This window comes from Leptonotus elevatus, chromosome 17 (genome assembly GCF_054856555.1).
Source record: "Leptonotus elevatus isolate MCC_2025b chromosome 17, RoL_Lele_1.0, whole genome shotgun sequence".
Taxonomy (NCBI): domain Eukaryota; kingdom Metazoa; phylum Chordata; class Actinopteri; order Syngnathiformes; family Syngnathidae; genus Leptonotus; species Leptonotus elevatus.
The window spans coordinates 2,420,426-2,437,573 of NC_141255.1; the positions used below are offsets into that span (position 1 = coordinate 2,420,426).

A 17,148-nucleotide genomic window follows, 5' to 3' on the forward strand; every position below is an offset into this window, starting at 1 on the left:
AAACCAATGATTTCATGCTTTGTATGGCCGATACTGATAACCGCCAAATTTATATTTTAAAATTTAATATAGTCTTCATGGATGTGGCTTGTACATCCAGGAGAGTAACAAATCTAAGCTGCAGTGATGAAAAACGATTTTAGTAGAACTATGATGGTTTTAGTGTATCTGCAATAAATAAAATAAAAAGTATGCAATAGGACTGCGTCTATTCAACCATAAGTGGATAAGGTTGGTGAACGGTAAGTAAAATTATATTCCTTAACTAAAAAATATCAAAACCAAATAAATAGACCTAAGTCGTTACTAAAAAATAAAATGAACCCCCCTGAACAAAGGTTGGCAGAATTACTGGTATTGTAGCAACCCTTCTAGGTGGTTGGCTGATTTGGTAATTTCCCATGGTCTGGACAGGCCTTGAAGGCAACCCGATGTTTTGAATTTTAATTTTTTTAAAGCTATGTACATCAACTTGTCGTTCAAGCGGGACGACTTGGGCTATGGTTTACATAACTTTGGCGTTAACGGATTTAACCTTTTAGGAAACGTTTGTATGGTTCCCAAACGCACGAATAAATAAGCATTGGATTCTGTTAAGGAAAAATACATTTCAAACTAAACAATTAATTCAATATGAATTTTTTTTTGTCTAACCCCTTACAATGATTAGTTGTTCGCAACAAGTCTCTTTATTTTAACACTAGTTTCTGTCATTATAAATTAAGTTATACAGGTAAAAAAAATATATTATATATACTACATGATTATAGTTCATGTAGACAAGACATTTCCTCTCAACATTTCCTCTTACCTGTTTTTCTGGGGAAGGGGACATTTGAGCGCCGCCCCCTCGTGCACTTCAACCTCTGCTGTTCAAATATTTGTTAATGGACAAGAAGGGGATAAAAAAAAGTTAGGCTGCTCTCTGAAGCGTAAAAGCTAACACAGATCTGGAGAAAGAGACAACATGTCGGTGGCTAGTTTGAAACTCCTGGTGAAAAATGCTCAGCAGGTGCTTGTGATTTGTAACAATGGCGAGAAATATCTAACAAAAGGCGACGGCGACATCGACATTCACGTCATCCGCAATGCAAGCGTCGTTGTTGGCAGGTTAGTGGGGAAAGTTAAAGCTACAAGATAATGAACTCAATTCTTTTTAAAACCACATTTGAGTATTTTGCTGAGGGGATTTCTGCTGTCGTTGATTGGGATTCATTGACACGTTCCAACAGCGCCCCCAGAGGCTGATGCGGGCCACTGCACCACAAGACATGCCAATAAATTGCCATTTTCGTTTTGTTTCATTCATTATCAGCAATAGTAATTCTAATTTTAACTGATTTTAATTGCATATATTTACTGTCAGCATGACACAAAAAAAATCAGCATTCCTATATTTAATTTCAATGGTGAGGGTTTTTTTTTTTCATTTTTATTGTCTGCATTATTTCCAATTTTAATGGTTAATTTCAATTGTTTTTACATTAGTCATCATTAATATAATTTTAAGTTTATTTGATTTTAATCATAAATAATGTATTTTAATTTATTTTCACCACTGGAATTTTTATGGTGACATTTTTTTTTTTAAATCAATAATTATACTTATAATTTTAATGCTGACTATTAACTTAAATATAAGTTATTCATTCATTATCATTTGTAATTTTAATAGTAAAATATTTAGATTAGTGTATCAAATTGTTATATCAGTGACAGACCAGCAGACCAAACTTTATTCATAATAATTTCATTATTTTTTGTTCCAATAATTACATTGCTACATAAGAGATGAGTCTGCAGCCTTTAATTTTAATTATTTCATTTCTTCATCAGTGATGGCCTTTGTAAAAAAAAAAGAAGAAAAAAAAGGAAATCAATATTACTTGAAAAATGTATGTCTGCAGGCTATGTAAAAATATTTGTATTTTTACATGAATATTTTCAACCTGAATGACGACTTTTTGTGCTGGTCAGCGACGGTCTAATTAAGGCGGTTGGTCCCGCCGACGCGATCGAGTCAGAGTATTCGCAGGCTTTTTTCGATCGCGTAATCGACGCAACGGGGATGTGCGTCCTGCCTGGTGAGTGACGCCCACCTCCACTCACCCATTTGAAGCAATATCATTATTATGACTGATGATGATGACGATGATGATGATGACGGCAGGCTTGGTCGACGCCCACACTCACGCCATTTGGGCCGGAGACCGCGTGCACGAGTTTGCAATGAAGGTAAAGCAACACGTCGCCGCGGCGATGCGACCAGACGGACTGACCGCGTTTCCCCGTGCAGCTGGCGGGCGCTACCTATATGGATGTGCACCGCGCGGGCGGCGGCATCCATTTCACGGTGGCGCACACGCGGGCGGCCGCCGCCCAGGACCTCCGGGCCTCGCTGTGCGGCAGGCTGGAGCGCATGCGGCGGGCCGGCACCACCCTGGTGGAGGTCAAGAGCGGCTACGGCCTGGAGCTGCGGACCGAGATGAAGATGCTGGAGGTGATGGAGGAAGCCCGCCAAACTCTGCCCATCAGCATCTCCTCCACGTACTGCGGCGCCCACGCCGTGCCCAAGTATGTCACGCCTTAACTTTTTTTCTGCCGTGATTCCGTACATCGACCATGTGAGGAGGAGAAAGACTCCAAAAATCAAATGCACTCACCGCCGTCCTTCCGTTGCGTGTCCGCAGAGGGAAGAGCATGGACGAAGCCACAGAAGACATCCTGCAGGTTCAACTTCCCGCTTTGAAGGAGCGCATGGCGGCCGGGACCTTGCGGGTGGACAACATCGACGTCTTCTGCGAAAAGGGCGTCTTCGACGTGCCCAACGCGCGCGCCATCCTGCAGGCGGGCAAGGACATGGGCCTCAACGCCAACTTCCACGGGGACGAGCTGCACCCCATGAACGCCGCCCAGGTAAGGCGTCCGTTTTCGCGAACGTCGTGCGTTGAGCGTCTTTTTTTTTTTTTATCGTCCCGTCCCACAGCTGGGGGCGGAGCTGGGAGCGTTGGCCGTCAGCCACCTGGAGGAAGTGACGGACCAGGGCATCGCCGCCTTGGCCCGGGCGAAGACGGCGGCCGTCCTGCTGCCGACCACCGCTTACATTCTCAGGTAACACATACACATTCCTGGGACGATTAGTTGTTGCACCTCGGATCAAAATATCAATATTTATTATTATTATTATTATTATGAAAATGACAATCCATCACAGTATTAATAAACCCGCGTGTGCCCAGGTTAGCTCAGCCGCGGGCGCGAGCCATGTTGGACGCGGGCGTCATCGTGGCCCTGGGCAGCGACTTCAACCCCAACGCGTACTGTTGCTCCATGGTGAGTCACTGGCGACGTCGGCTCAAAGCGTCGTTCCTAATGTCCCTCCCACCCGAAGCCCATCGTCATGCACTTGGCCTGCGTCAACATGAGGATGTCCATGCCCGAGGCCTTGGCGGCGGCCACCATCAACGCCGCCTACGCCCTCGGGCGCTCGCACACGCACGGATCGCTGGAAGCGGGAAAACACGGGGACCTGCTGGTCATCAACGCCCCGCGGTAAATAAGCTCTCGAACCATTCAAACCAAAAACGTGTAAATATACGTTTACTAATACTCTGTCCTTCACTCTCAAAATTATATTTATGTTTTTTATGCAAGACTATATAGACTCTTCTGACACGAAGAGATGGCTTAAAGCAATCGGCCAGCGAGAGTATAAGAGATCAACCAGGGCCATGTTGCAACAAGCTCTTTTTGACAGTGTTTTCATCAGGAATGTGAATAATGAGGAAACTTAGCTATATTCTAATGCTAATTGCTGCAAAACATATACAAATATACCTTTTTTTTTTCCCGATGAAGGAAGACACACTAATCTTTCTTTTGGTAGGTTCCATGTTTTTTAAAGCAATAACACAATATTCTGTGGGCCTTGCAAAATTGGTCAAAATACAGTAAAACAGCCGGGAGCGAAGGGGGTTGCTTCAGTGAAAATGGCTAGGAGTGAATGAGTGGAAGGTGAAGTCAACCCCCCCCCAAAAAATATTGACAATAATATGTTCTATGCAGCCTCACTACTCTAAATATGGTATTCTGGTTAATATTGCGTTAGTGGAATACGAGTTAAGCAGCAAAATCCTGCAATTTTTTAAATCAATATCAGAAGGCCACAAATGTGATATTAATCAGAATATCACGTTTAGACGAGTGAGGTCAAATAATCATATTATTGTCAACAAATGTTTTGAGCTCGACTTCCTCTTTAATACAATAATTGCGGATATTGGTGTCTTTTTTTTTTTGCGCTTACGAAATACCGTAAGGTGCCACAAGATGGCGCGGTGGATTTAATGGTCATTAAAAGAAGACTGATAACGTTTGTCTCCAGGTGGGAGCATCTCATCTACCAGCTGGGCGGACATCAGGAGCTCATCCGTTACGTCGTTGTCAAGGGCGACGTCGTCCGCGACAACGACGAGACGCTGGCCTTGTGAAGACGCGTTAGGGTTGAAAAAATTGGGATTGAGTTGATTGCATCTTGATGGAGTCAATTGTGAATTCCGTTCAATGATTATTGCTGGTTATGACGAATCTCGGATTCCAGCGGCGCCTCGAGATACGAGCGTTTTTGGAGTGGAAGAAGAAGCACAATGTCCATTGAATTGAAGCAAAAAAAAAAACGGATTCACTTCTCAACATTCTATTTGTCGTTCCTGCATGTTTTTTTATTAAAACACAGAACTCGTATTTCAAGGCATCATTGTGCTTATCTTGTATGTAGAACAAAAAAACTGGATTAACTGTGTGCATTTTATTGAACATGTCAGGACACTTAACACTTGTAACAAATATTTTTGGTATAAAAGTGATTACTCGTAGTAATAAATGTATGTCATGGAATAATGCATATTATAAAAATATGGAATGTACCGGGTTAAGCTTGGTATTTCTTCCCGGCGCGGTGGATCTGCTGGTACAAGGTCATGGAGAACGCCATGCCGAGAAGCTGAAAGTGACACGGCCGATTAGAAGCGCGCCGCCGCCGCCGCGTCACAAAATGGCGGCCGGCGAAGGTTTTTTTTTTTTGCTCACCTGAATGACCAACACACACATGGCGATGGTGCCCAGCAGGTGCTTGTTGTCGTCCAGCCATTCCTCCACTTTCTCGTAGCAGCCCTGAAACAAAGACAAAATGTGATCGATGACTTAATTGCACAATGACACTTAATTGGCGAAGGATATTTCAGTTGATGAATTCCGACGTGACACTTTTGTGGTGCAAGTTGGGGAAAGATTAGATTACGTAAGACTAATTATTTCCCAACGCGGCAACCTCAAAATGCACATTTGGATCAACTCACCCGCGTCCAGAAGGCGTTGGAAGCGTTGCGTCCGCACCCCGAATGGACGAGCTGACAGCAGCTGTCGGGAACGGCGTTGACCTGTAGCGCCGCGTACCAGTCGCCGAAGCTCGTCACGCCACAGCATCGCCACTGCGCATATCGACATGTCAGTGCAAAGCTTCTTTTTTTCTTTCTTTTTCTTGATTCGTCCGCATCACGACGCATCGGACTCGTACCTCCCCCTGGATGGCGTTCCACGCGTCCCTCAGGCCAGCGTTGTTGTCCGTGTTGTACAGCACCAGCCCGTCCTTCAGATCCCGTCTGGCGTTTTCGCTCACCTGCGAGTACGGCAGACGGACAGATTAATTATGTATTCGTTCGTTTCATTTTATTTGAAAGGGACAATAAACATTAACTCATTCACTGCCATTGACGTAAAAAATGAATTTTAACTATTAGTTTTCACTTTTGTTAAGAAGAGTATGAAAACCTAAACAATTTTTTTTTTACATTTAGAACATTTATAAAAATTTGTGATTAATCTTGAGTTAACTAGTGAAGTCATGTGATTAATTACAATAAAAAATTGTAATCGCCTGATGCCCCTAATTTAAATAAAAAAAAGAAGAGAAAAGATTATAAAAAATTAGGGGCGTCAAACGATTAATTAAAATTGTTTTTTAATTAATCGATTAATCACAAATTGTATATCAGTTATAGATGCACAATAAAAAAATTCGAGGTTTTCATACTCTTGTTAACAAAAGTGGGAAAAAAATGTGAAACTAATATTGTTAGTTAGTTACGTTTATAGCCGTCAATGGCAGTGAATGAGTTAATGAACAACAAATGAGGTTGTAAATATGCCAAATTCTAGCAGCTGTTGCTATTTTGCGTCTGTGGTCCTCTATACATAAATACATTAAAATGCACATCACAAAACAAAGCGTGGCGTGAATACGCGCGCGTCCTACTTTGTCGGTGTAGACGAAAAAGAGGATGAGGAGGATGAGCTCGGCCAGCAGGATGATCAAGAGGACGATGAAAAACTGGGGAGAAAAAAAAAAAATTAAGACAAATTTCACACTTTTCACGAACCTTACAAGTGTGGCAACAAGAGGAATAATTATAGTAATCATAATATAAATCCTTGTGAGAATTGCAGAATTTGGAAACATGGTGCATCAATACAAAAAAAAAAAAGTTTGTTTTTCATATGTTATCAACAGGGCAGGAATATTTGTCAGCCTACCACCCGAAAAAATTATTTAAAAAAAATCATGCTATAAATGAAAGAAACACATTTTAGCGTGTTTTTATTACAAGGGTTGACTATAAAGTTCAAATTCATATTATGTTGGATTTTCAATTTTTTTATTTGATTCATTCGGTCATCCCAGTCCTGTAACCCAAGCACGGTAGCAGCTCGCAGCTGACTCACACTAAGCAGGAGGCACTTGTTCTCCTTGATGGCGCCCAGGCATCCCAGAAAGCCCGTTACCATGACGACGGTGCCCAGCGTGACGATAAGGTTGGCGGCCGACAGCGACGGGAAGGACGGCGACAGCGTGGCGAAGTTGCCCTGCGACACCGACAGCCACACGCCCACGCCCAGCAGGCCGCACCCGCCCAGCTGCAACCGAGACATTGGTCACTCACACTTGCTGTCACGCGGGGACGGACGGGACGGGGTTCGATTCGCAGCGAGTCGTGCGATTACCCAAAAGAGCAGGTTGAAGAGGAAGAGCATGTACTTGACGCAGCAGACGCAGCCGCGAGCCATTTTGCAGATCACTGGATGGGCCTGAAGGAAAATGATCATTTATTCTGTGTATGCGTATGTTTAAATGATAATGTCACAACAAAACTTACCACTACAGTAAGTTGACAGAAGAGAAACCAAGACGACCTGGAAAACAATTCGCATCAATACTGACGATTGAGTGACGCTTCACAATCTGAACTCTTTTACACGCACTTATAATTAATGGAAGCCATTTTATATTTGTGTCTTTCTCTATTTAATGACTTAATAATGAAGCCATCAGAAGGCACAATGCTATAATAATAGCAATAGTGCAATACTATCGTTACCATTCTAACGTATGATTACATTTATTGTCAACTCAAAACAAACTTGCAAAGTGACGTCACTGGAGTCGACTTCAAATGAGGCTTAAAGTTTGCGCTACTAAAAAGGCCACTTAAACTCCTTGCTACATTTAAAACTCACGCCAACTAGACCACCTATAAGACAGGAAAGATAAATAATACTTTTTAGCCCACTTTGGAGGGCTTTCTCGAAGGCCATGACAATTTTCGTGACGGGAAAAATCACTTCAAAGGGAGAAGAAAAAAGAGGGACTATTTCTTACCGCGCTATGAACTGAAGCTCGTCATTCCACAGATTGCTTGCATGTCTTCATCTTTCACATGCTGTTTCTGTGGGAAAAGTTAATTTCAAACAAAAAAACGAAAGCTCGGAATCGACGAAGGGCCTGTCAACATTAAAACGATGGCCGAAGTACAGCCACAGGAGAGGAGGAGGGTCTCTGTGCGGAGGGCGGAGCACACGGCGGAGGAGGACACCACAAAAGGTCACGTTTTGTGCGCACTGCGCATGACCGAAAATATAACGATCATTTGATTTGACTTATTGCGATAAACAGATTTTCAGTGCCGGTTTTTGATTCAGCGCTGTTTTAGTATTTTCCTTTTTTTTTTGTTTTTTTTTTACAGACTCTGCTATTAATTTATTTTTAACTGTCTTTGTTTTTTTTTCAGATTTTCACTCCATGCATTGCATTTTGCATGCAGCTATGTTTTTGTAAGTGCTCCATAAATGTAATTGAGTTGAGTGATTTTGTTCACATTACACACACTATTTATTTGTTTAAAAAAAAAAAATAATAAAATGAGTGCATTACTGTGACATTGGCGAGGCAACACTACGTCACTTTCACCGACGCCACAACACTAATTGTACGCTAACTATGGCAACCACACTAGGACAAAATATGTTCATCACAACCTGCGACACTCATGCAATACCTTCATCTATAGGTAGATATATGATTGTCTGTATAGCATTAAAGATAACTTTTTTTGTAATAGCTCCATGACACTGGCTAAGCTACCTAAGTATTTTGCCCTGTCTCTTTTTTTTTTTACAGATGAAGTGGAATAAAATCCTTCCTGGATGAAGACGTCGTACACGAGGCAGAGCACACAGCTTTGCCCCCCCCCCCCCCCCGTGCATGATGTCTGCCTGCCTACTCTATATTAACAGTCGTGCAGAAATCGATTGCTTCAAGTTATTTCACTCAGTTATAAAGGACTTTATTAAACTTTAATAAACAACACTGATATAAATACATGACTCTCAACAGAAACCCAAATAAAAATGTACAAAAAAAACAAAATACAAAAAGGTCCGTTTTTTTTCTCTCCCCCATCATCCCGTCGCTCGGTGGGTGCATGAGCGTTTCTTGCTTAAGCAACACAGACCAAGGTCTTATCCCAGGACAACTATCCCAGGACCCAGCGGTCTGCCTGGGAGCTGTTGAGCTGCACAGATTCACTGCGGTCTCCTCTTTCATGCTGAAAGACACCATTTGGGACCATTTTAAAGTACAAAAATGTCAATTCAATTAGGAAAAAAAACATCTCCCGCGGAAGGATTGAGAACCCTTGAATTTTAGGATCCAAAAGCTAGGATTCCACACACCTTGTTGGCGATGGCACGGAACTTCCCCAGCAGGGAGGGTTTGCGGGTGTAGACGTCGTCGTCGTCGGGGTCGTCGCCCTCCACCAGGCCGCAGGTATCGGCGGCGGGCAGCTCGCACTCCTTGTTAGCGGACATCACCAGACGCGAGTACTTGTACTCCAGCCTGTCGCAAACGCAGCACGTGACGCGATCACCCCAAGTCACGTAAGTCAAAAGTGCGAGGACGGCGCTCAGGATCAATCCATCACCTTTTGTTCTTCTTCCAGAAATAGCAGGTGAGTGTGACGAGCAGCGCGGCCAAAAACGCTCCGCCGCCCACACCCACCTTGAGCCACAACGCGACGGACTCGCAAGGGGCGGAGCTCCTGGGCGGTAGCGGGATGCCTTTGATGCACAGCTTGGGCTCGTTCCATAAGTAAAAGGTTTCCTGCAAACACAGGAGGTGGATAAAGAGAACATGTCCACATGCTGGGATGTCCTGTTAGTAATGTGTGTGTGTGTGCGTGCGTGCGTGGGTACCTGGATGCCACCCTTGCAGGCACCGTCCAGGTGGTGGTAGTCGTCCTGCGTGCAAAGCGGGCAGGCACTGGCGCTCTCCCACAGGAAGTGGAAGGCGCAGCCGTCGCAGGTTCCTGCGGGACAAGAGCTGCAAAAACAACAACAGAAGATTCAAAGATTCAATCCACACTTCATTAGCAGGTTTTCTCTTTTTCATAATACTGCATTTTGCATGTCATATTTTTGCATTTATTTGGCCTAATACTTTGCATTATTTTCTAATATTTATGTTTTTTTAAAACAAAAATATATAAATGCCTGAATAGCTTGTCAAATATTTATTGTCTAATATTTTTGTACTTTCTTCCTAACACTTTGCATTTTTTATCTAGTATTTTAGTATTAATTTCTAATATTTAGGATGATTTCTTTCCCAATCTTTTAGTTTTTTTTTCAAATTTCAAACATCCTAATCTTGAAACATTTTTTTTCAATACTTATATGTATTTTTCATATATATTTAGTCTTTCTTCTTAATATTTTTGTGTAATAGCTCATGTTTTGTTGTGAAAATTCTTCCAATTAGTATTTTTATATTGTTCCAATATTTGTGTATTTTTCCATTTAATGAATATACAATATTTCCCCCCCCCTATTAGTTTTCATATTAAGATAATAATTTTCTTTTCAAAATGTTGTCATAAATTTGTAAATAATAAATGTTCAAACTCTCTCCCGTGAGAAAACACTTATCGTAACCATACTAATAATTCTGTTCATTATAACCGTGACAACATTTTCATACTTTTCTCGCTTTCCGTACCGCCACAGCCACTTCCCGCTATTCCTTTCAACACGCGATGTCATCAACTGACCTGGGCACTGACAATTCCCCACGTTCTGATTTTGCAGGATTACAGCGAACCACGATGACCGAACTGCGGCCTTGATCGCAGGAAGCCGTCACCTGTGTTGACCTGAAAATAAAATAAACGTACAGTACAACGCAGACAAAATACACAAAAGAATATCTTTTAACCGTCTACCTGTAGAAGAAGTTAATATCTGGAATGTTCGTGTTTTCCGGGAAGAGCTCCGCATCAGCGCTGACTCCGTCGAGGAAGCGCTCCACCGTTGCTCCTGCAGGGGGCGACAAAAACAACACTGAGTAACATCTGAGCAAAACGCCGCCACAACCGCCATTTGAAAAGCTGACGCACCAAGAAAGGTGTCCGCCAGGCCGATGGACTGCGAGGAAATGGGCGTCCGGAAGCCGCGCCCGTCGGCAGGGATGATGGTGGACTGGCAGATGAAGCTGCCGACCGCGTTGGCGAGCTGGGCGGCGCCGCTGCTGCCCCGCTCGTCTTTGCTGAACACGCCGCTGAAGTCGGTCAGGTTGTTCCTGCACACCGCTGCTCGCCTGCCCTGTACACACGCGGCAAGAATAGGAAAGTAGACCTTGTTCTGTTCTCTCGCTGACTTAGTGTCGGGTTTTTTTTCTTCTGCGAGATGAAGCAAGACGTATCGTCATACAGACGAAAACCTGCTCAGATGTGGGCTCACCTGGTGCCCGCACAGGCTGATGTTAAAAAGGTGAAGGTACTTGGTGCCCTTGGTGGTGAAGCTCGGGTCAAGCGTGAGCGAGGCCACGTCGCCCAGCGCGCTCAGGTCGTAGGTCAGCGTGCGGTTGTCGTGCAGGTGCGAGAAGGAGCAGTCGCTATAGCAACGGGAATGCTCCTAAAAGACAAAGTACAATTTTTGATTTCTTTTTTCATCCATGTTGGCAAGTCAATCACTCACGTGGTTGCTGACGCTGCCGGGCCCGCACGGCACGCAGGCCTCGCGGCCGTAGGTGTGGCGTCCCGCCAGGTGCGTGCCGGGCGGGCACTCCTTGCATCGGTTGGTCTCGGCGTGGATGTAGAAGCCCGGCGGGCACGGCACGCACGAGGAACCGGCCTGCTGGGAGTCGTCGGGCACCAGGGCGCACGCCCGGCAGCTCGACGCCACGCCCTCCAGCACGTTGGTCACGTGGATGGAGAAGAGTTTCACGCTGTCGCCCACGTAGCGACGCACCTGCACAAATGGGACGCTTCATTAGGGACGCCGCCAGTGACTTGAGATTGACGGTTCACGTGTCATGGCCGTCATTGGCTGCAGGTGATCACGCTGCATTGCTTGGCCTATCTGTGCTGCAGGGAATTTTGTGTCCGCAGTAAGTCGACTTGTGGCGGTTGTGATGGTACATCGTGTGATTTTTTATATTATTGTAATCTATTCATACTAACTAACTATGTTGAGCAAATAAAAAGTGGTCTGAGAAATATGTGCCATATGAATTCACACGTATAACGGAACGTCTGGTGTTCCACAGGGTTAAATTTTGAGCCCTTTGGTGTTTTTGTAATAATAATAATGAGTCAGTCAAAGAAATAGACATATCAGGGCTCCAGACTGCCCCTGAATAATTGCAATTTGCCCCTAAAAATTGAGACAGTGCAACTTCATTTTGCAACTTTGCCAATTTATTTATTTTATTTATAATTAATTACTATTCTTGATTTTTTTTTTTTTTGCTGACAAACCTCTGCTGCACCCATTTCTCAATAATATAGTGGAAATAAGTGGAATGAATATTTACTTTACAAGTCAATTTCTTGAATTGCTATGGTCATTTTATTTTACTCACTACATTTAAATGAAGAATTTACAATACATAAACTGACAATGAGGATAATGAGAGAAAAACGTGTGCCTATATTTCAAATCAAGCCATTTTTAGTCGGAAAAAAACCCCTGCTGAGTTAATGGACATATTTTGGAGTCTTTATAATGTAAATGAACGGAGTAGAAACAATGCAGCTGTGACTATACTGCATCTTTCTTTACTTCCAGATATGATTATTATGACTTTTTTTTCTTCTTTTTTTTTTTTTTACGTACGTCCAGAGCATGATTGGTCCTCTGGAATGCCCACGTGAAGGTGACAGAGTCGTTCCTGCCCATGCTGTGCAAATACGACTGGCGGCCTTTGCTGCCCTCCCACGACTCCACCACGGTGGTGCTTTTGCTGTGCACGTCCTGCAGGGGGCGCCGCAGGGTAAACAAACCTCACTGCCCAAAAATATGAAGCACAACGTTGTGAGGCACTCACCATCATGAAGTAGAATTCGCAGTCTCCAGTGCAGACGGTCTCAAACTCAAAGGTGACCTGGCCGACTTCGCCGCCACTCATGCCCGAGAGCGACGCTGGCACCCTGCAGCCAAAACAAAAAAACACATCTTGTTCACGCATTTACGCTCGTGTGAAGACCTTTTGGCCCATTTTGGGGCATCCTTACTTAAAGCCCGGCACGTGCAGGCTCAGGATGAGGTAGTCGTCGTCCGACGAACCGGCGCCGCTTCGGACGTGGTCGCCCGCCACTTCCCAACCTGAATATCAACACACATAGACAGACATTATAAAAAAATAATAATAATAATAAAACACTTACATAACTATAACACATAATTGCTTGATTGATTTGTCTTAACGTGTGCAATAAAATAAAAATCAGACAAAGTGTCAAAGTGGCCCTTGCATTCTTCAATTTCTCTGCATGTGGCCCTCAAAGGAAAAAGTTAAGAGAAGTTGAAATTGTGTTGATTGAAAAATTCTTGCAAATTCTTACCATTCATGCCGTCGCATTTGGAATTTCCCACGTTGAAGCAGGAAGTCTTCATGTTGGAAGGCAGGACGTTCCACCATCTGTACTCGTAGCCGAGAACCGGCTCTGTGCCTGAGGGGCATGGCGTGCATGCTACGCGCACGCGCACGCGCGCACACACACACACACACACACACACACACACACACACACACACACACACACACACACACACACACACACACACACACACACACACACGCACACACACGTCAAGTCCCGTATAACAACATTTCTAAAGCAAACGGAGTTTAGTGATGATACATCGCGATTTCCTGGTAAGGTTGTAGAAGTGATCATTTGAAAACGTAAACACTTGCAGAGATTTATCAAAATAAAGTTTTGTATATTGATATTTATTTGCTAATGGACTGAATTTTTTTTCTATATTTCTTCAGTTGATAATAAAATTGTTGACACCATTGTTGACTTACAGCCATAAAACGTGATTTTTTTTTTTAGGGATGTCAAAATGAGTGCGTTAATTTTGAGTTAATTTAAAGTTTCTTTAAAGTCACAGATTTTTTTTTTTAATGCGCGATTAAAGACCGCCCCTTACTTGCAAAGCATGTATTGGGGGAATTTCAGTCGCAATGCAGCAGACATATCCACGTCAAAATTGATCAGTAATAAATTTAATAATAATGCATATAATTATGGAGACTGGAGTCAACTTGTATTTTTTAACAGTGTATGAATTGTAAAAATGTGCAGAATTTCACAAGTTACTTCATGTTAAAGATTTCATAGCTCTTAATATGAAAAGAAAAGTTGAGTTGTCACCAATGTCATACAAATGCAATTATGCCATCTAGTGGCAGAAAAACGACCTCAACAGAAATCAATATCAAACTTGTTTTTTTTTTTACAGTGCAGTACATCTTTTTAATTTTAACTCAATTTAATGAATTATGAAATTACTGTATCAATGACTAAAAGATGCAGCCATATTTCTATTAGTTTAACATTTTTTCCCCCACCTTTATGTTAACAGGAGTATGAAAACTACATGTACATTTTATTGTAAATTTAGAACAGATATCAAATTTGAGAATAATCGCAAATTAACTACTGAAGTCATGCGATTAATTCAGATTTAAAAAATGTTATCGCCTCATATCCTTAATTTTTTTTTTATCAATCAGACAAATGTGAGGCAACAGCTTGAAAACTGCCGCGGCATTGCGAAAACGTCGGTGACCTCTGCACTAAAGCCACGACTACTTCTTCAGGACCAACAGGTCCGGTGACATGCCAGGACCGAGATCACGTAGCAGCAAAAAAGCGTGAACGCTACCGTGAGTGCCGTCCGAGCGGGTCCCGGGCGGGCACGGCGAGCACGTGGAGTCGTTGCTGTTGTGGAAGCCCGGATTGCACGGCGGGCACGGCTTCCTGGCTTCCGAGGCCGGCAACGCCAGCGCGCCCGTGGCGTTCTCGTCGCAGATCTTGGGCTCCACCCAGCGGTACACCGCTTGTGTCTGTGGTGGGAAAAAAAACAGACACACATTTTCTCACTGGACACAACATTAGGTACAGCTGCACAATCCATCCATACATCTTGGGTGGATTAGAATTCATTTTTCTGTCAATATCATATTTCCTGTTATTGCAGTCAAATAAGACTATATTTATTATGAACTAATTCATTTTTTTGCACTCTGCTGGTTGTACACAATTATTAATATGAATATTGAATTTCTGTTCTACATATCTATCTATCAATTTCTCCATTAATATCCTGTTTTGGAAACAAATATTAGAATTGTATTAATACGCCCAAGTTAAAATTTATTTGTATCTCAATTACTGACATATCGATACACGATTACATGTTTTGATAAATAAATTAAAATAGTACATTTTAAGTTTTCTATTATTTTCGCCCATTGTTTATTGTTTAAAATAGTTTTTTTTAATCATTTGGTCTTTCGAAAAAAACACAAGTTCTCCATAAAAAAAATCAAATGTTTTACTTTACTTTTTATTTTTTAGAACACATTCCACATTAAGTACTTTACCTTCACGGGTGCCAATAATGGAAGGCAGGACCGGGGCAGCGGTAATACTACGCAATTGAAACTTGTTATGTAAATTCTTCTCACACGCGCGCGTCCTGGTATGAGGAAGCAGGAAGCAGGAGGTGCAACTGTGTGTGTGTGTGTGTGTGTGTGTGTGTGCGCGCGCGCTGACCTTGCCTTCGGTGTCACAAGGCGTGTGGATCTGGAAAAAGTCCCTGTCGGCACACGGCGGCCTCTCCTTGCACTCGGCCCATCCCTCCACTGTGACAAACGCATGGAAAACACATCATCATAATCACTTCAAATTCAAATGAGCTTCATTGACTTGTGAGGGCAAGCGAGGTAAGGACTTTTAATTGGAACACATGATGATATAAATAAACAGGTTATTCTCTGGCAGGGGATTAACCAATCAATTACATTGTTGAAATACATAATTTTTGTTCTATATTTAGGTTTGAAAAAAATGTCTGTTCCTCTTAACTCATTCACTGCCATTGACGGCTATAGACGTCAAAAATGCATTTGAACTATTTCTATTAGTTTAATTTTTTTCTTCCATTTTTGTTAACAAGAGTATGAAAACCTAGAATAGTTTTTATTGTACATTTAGAACAGATAGAAAATGTGTGATTAATCGTGAGTTAATTAATGAAGTCATGCGATTAATTATGATTAAAAAAATTATCGCCTGATGCCCCTAATTTTTAATAATCTTTTTTTTTCTTTTTTCAAAAAGATAAGATGATTAAAAACAAAAAATAAAAATAATTTTTTTTTTTTTTTTAAAGAAGAAAAGATTATTAAAAATTAGGGGCGTCAGGCGATTAAAATTTTTCGTAATTCATTGCATGACTTCACTAGTTAACTCACGATTAATCACAAATTTTATATCTGTTCTAAATGTATTTATTTATTTCGTTTTTTGAAGAGTGGGACTACTTTGCAAAATTCCTGTTATTAATGCTAAATTACAGATATATGTGATATAATCACGTTTTATGATTTGTTTTATCAGCAACATATTCATATCTATATAGTGGTTAGATATTTTTACTTGCAAAATTTTGAACAGAACAATGTTAAAAATGTCACTAGCTTGTACAGCCTCAAGAAAAATACTGTTTATGTTATTTGGTATGATTCCATAATCGATATTTTCGTCTGGGATAATTTGTGATAACCTTGGGGCAATATTCACAAGTGGTTATTGAATTGGTTTGCATTTTCCTCTTTATCATAAATTACCAAGTGGTTCTTAATAAAATAGTTTGGAGAGATTGGTTTTGTTTTGCCTTTATTCAAGACTTTGTTTATTATGCCCCAGGTGTTTTTTTTGTACTACTTTTACTTTTGTACTTTTACTCGTAATTTGGTGAAGTAATCCGTTTTTTGTCCTCTCAGAATGGATAAGAGTCTATTTTTATATATTTTTTTATACCCAGACTCTGCAACTTTTGTTCTTTGTTTGCATGTACATTTCATTTCACGTGGATGCGTACGTACGCGAGTAGTGGTTTTCCGGGCAGGGTGCGCAAGAAGAGGAGCTCTTGCCGGAGAAGGTGTTGCTGGGACACGGCTGGCAGGAGGACGAGCCGGCGCTGACGCTGAACCAGCCGGGTTGGCAGGGAAAGCACTCGGACGTGTAGGCCACACCTTTTTGCCGACGCACAACAAGAATGACCGAAATGAACGTTTCACACTTTCAGAGGGCGGGGTTTACCTTCAATTTTGATGTCCTTGAGGAGCACGGGTTTGACCATCTTGACGCCCACCAGGATGCCCGTCGTTCTCCAGTACAGGATGTTGGTGCCGGCCCAAAGGTTGATCTGTAACACAATTTCATAGTAGTTCAGGAATGT

The 17,148-nt window shown here is 42.2% G+C and overlaps 3 protein-coding genes across 6 annotated transcripts in view; 1 reads left to right on the forward strand and 2 right to left on the reverse strand.

Moving 5' to 3' along the window:
• The first annotated feature begins 868 nt into the window (after positions 1 to 868).
• Positions 869 to 4,925, forward strand: amdhd1 (amidohydrolase domain containing 1). Its single transcript, XM_086059167.1, has 9 exons — positions 869 to 1,110; positions 1,978 to 2,084; positions 2,171 to 2,235; positions 2,297 to 2,574; positions 2,691 to 2,916; positions 2,987 to 3,111; positions 3,240 to 3,333; positions 3,392 to 3,552; positions 4,385 to 4,925. The coding sequence occupies exons 1-9, from the start codon at positions 968 to 970 to the stop codon at positions 4,488 to 4,490; spliced, it is 1,305 nt and encodes a 434-aa protein (XP_085915293.1). The 5' UTR covers positions 869 to 967; the 3' UTR covers positions 4,491 to 4,925.
• LOC147159211 (tetraspanin-9) lies at positions 4,350 to 7,899 on the reverse strand. 2 transcript variants are annotated; one of them, XM_086059169.1, is made up of 10 exons: positions 7,715 to 7,899; positions 7,212 to 7,248; positions 7,060 to 7,143; positions 6,781 to 6,972; positions 6,314 to 6,388; positions 5,576 to 5,677; positions 5,358 to 5,489; positions 5,089 to 5,172; positions 4,927 to 5,002; positions 4,350 to 4,606 (listed from the first exon to the last, which is right to left on the reverse strand). In XM_086059169.1, exons 3-9 carry the CDS (start codon positions 7,120 to 7,122, stop codon positions 4,931 to 4,933), a joined length of 720 nt encoding a protein of 239 aa, XP_085915295.1. In that variant the 5' UTR covers positions 7,123 to 7,143; positions 7,212 to 7,248; positions 7,715 to 7,899; the 3' UTR covers positions 4,350 to 4,606; positions 4,927 to 4,930. The 2 variants fall into 2 exon arrangements, with proteins under 2 accessions (XP_085915295.1, XP_085915294.1); XM_086059168.1 differs by lacking the exon at positions 4,350 to 4,606 and having other exon boundaries at positions 4,695 to 5,002.
• A 760-nt stretch (positions 7,900 to 8,659) lies between these two features.
• The window catches only part of LOC147159212 (endosome/lysosome-associated apoptosis and autophagy regulator family member 2-like), a 28,424-nt gene continuing 19,935 nt past the window's right edge, over positions 8,660 to 17,148 (reverse strand). For 2 of the 3 annotated variants that reach the window (XM_086058181.1, XM_086058182.1), the window contains 17 exons: positions 17,010 to 17,115; positions 16,793 to 16,942; positions 15,459 to 15,547; positions 14,566 to 14,746; positions 13,233 to 13,361; positions 12,903 to 12,993; positions 12,716 to 12,818; positions 12,505 to 12,642; positions 11,365 to 11,637; positions 11,128 to 11,301; positions 10,785 to 10,989; positions 10,611 to 10,704; positions 10,440 to 10,541; positions 9,586 to 9,712; positions 9,315 to 9,493; positions 9,067 to 9,229; positions 8,660 to 8,939 (listed from right to left, as the gene is read on the reverse strand). In XM_086058181.1, the coding sequence (XP_085914307.1) occupies positions 8,868 to 8,939; positions 9,067 to 9,229; positions 9,315 to 9,493; positions 9,586 to 9,712; positions 10,440 to 10,541; positions 10,611 to 10,704; positions 10,785 to 10,989; positions 11,128 to 11,301; positions 11,365 to 11,637; positions 12,505 to 12,642; positions 12,716 to 12,818; positions 12,903 to 12,993; positions 13,233 to 13,361; positions 14,566 to 14,746; positions 15,459 to 15,547; positions 16,793 to 16,942; positions 17,010 to 17,115 (2,376 nt within the window). In that variant the 3' untranslated portion in view covers positions 8,660 to 8,867. The remainder of the gene's footprint in view (positions 8,940 to 9,066; positions 9,230 to 9,314; positions 9,494 to 9,585; positions 9,713 to 10,439; positions 10,542 to 10,610; positions 10,705 to 10,784; positions 10,990 to 11,127; positions 11,302 to 11,364; positions 11,638 to 12,504; positions 12,643 to 12,715; positions 12,819 to 12,902; positions 12,994 to 13,232; positions 13,362 to 14,565; positions 14,747 to 15,458; positions 15,548 to 16,792; positions 16,943 to 17,009; positions 17,116 to 17,148) is intronic. The other variant, XM_086058183.1, reaches the window with a different exon arrangement.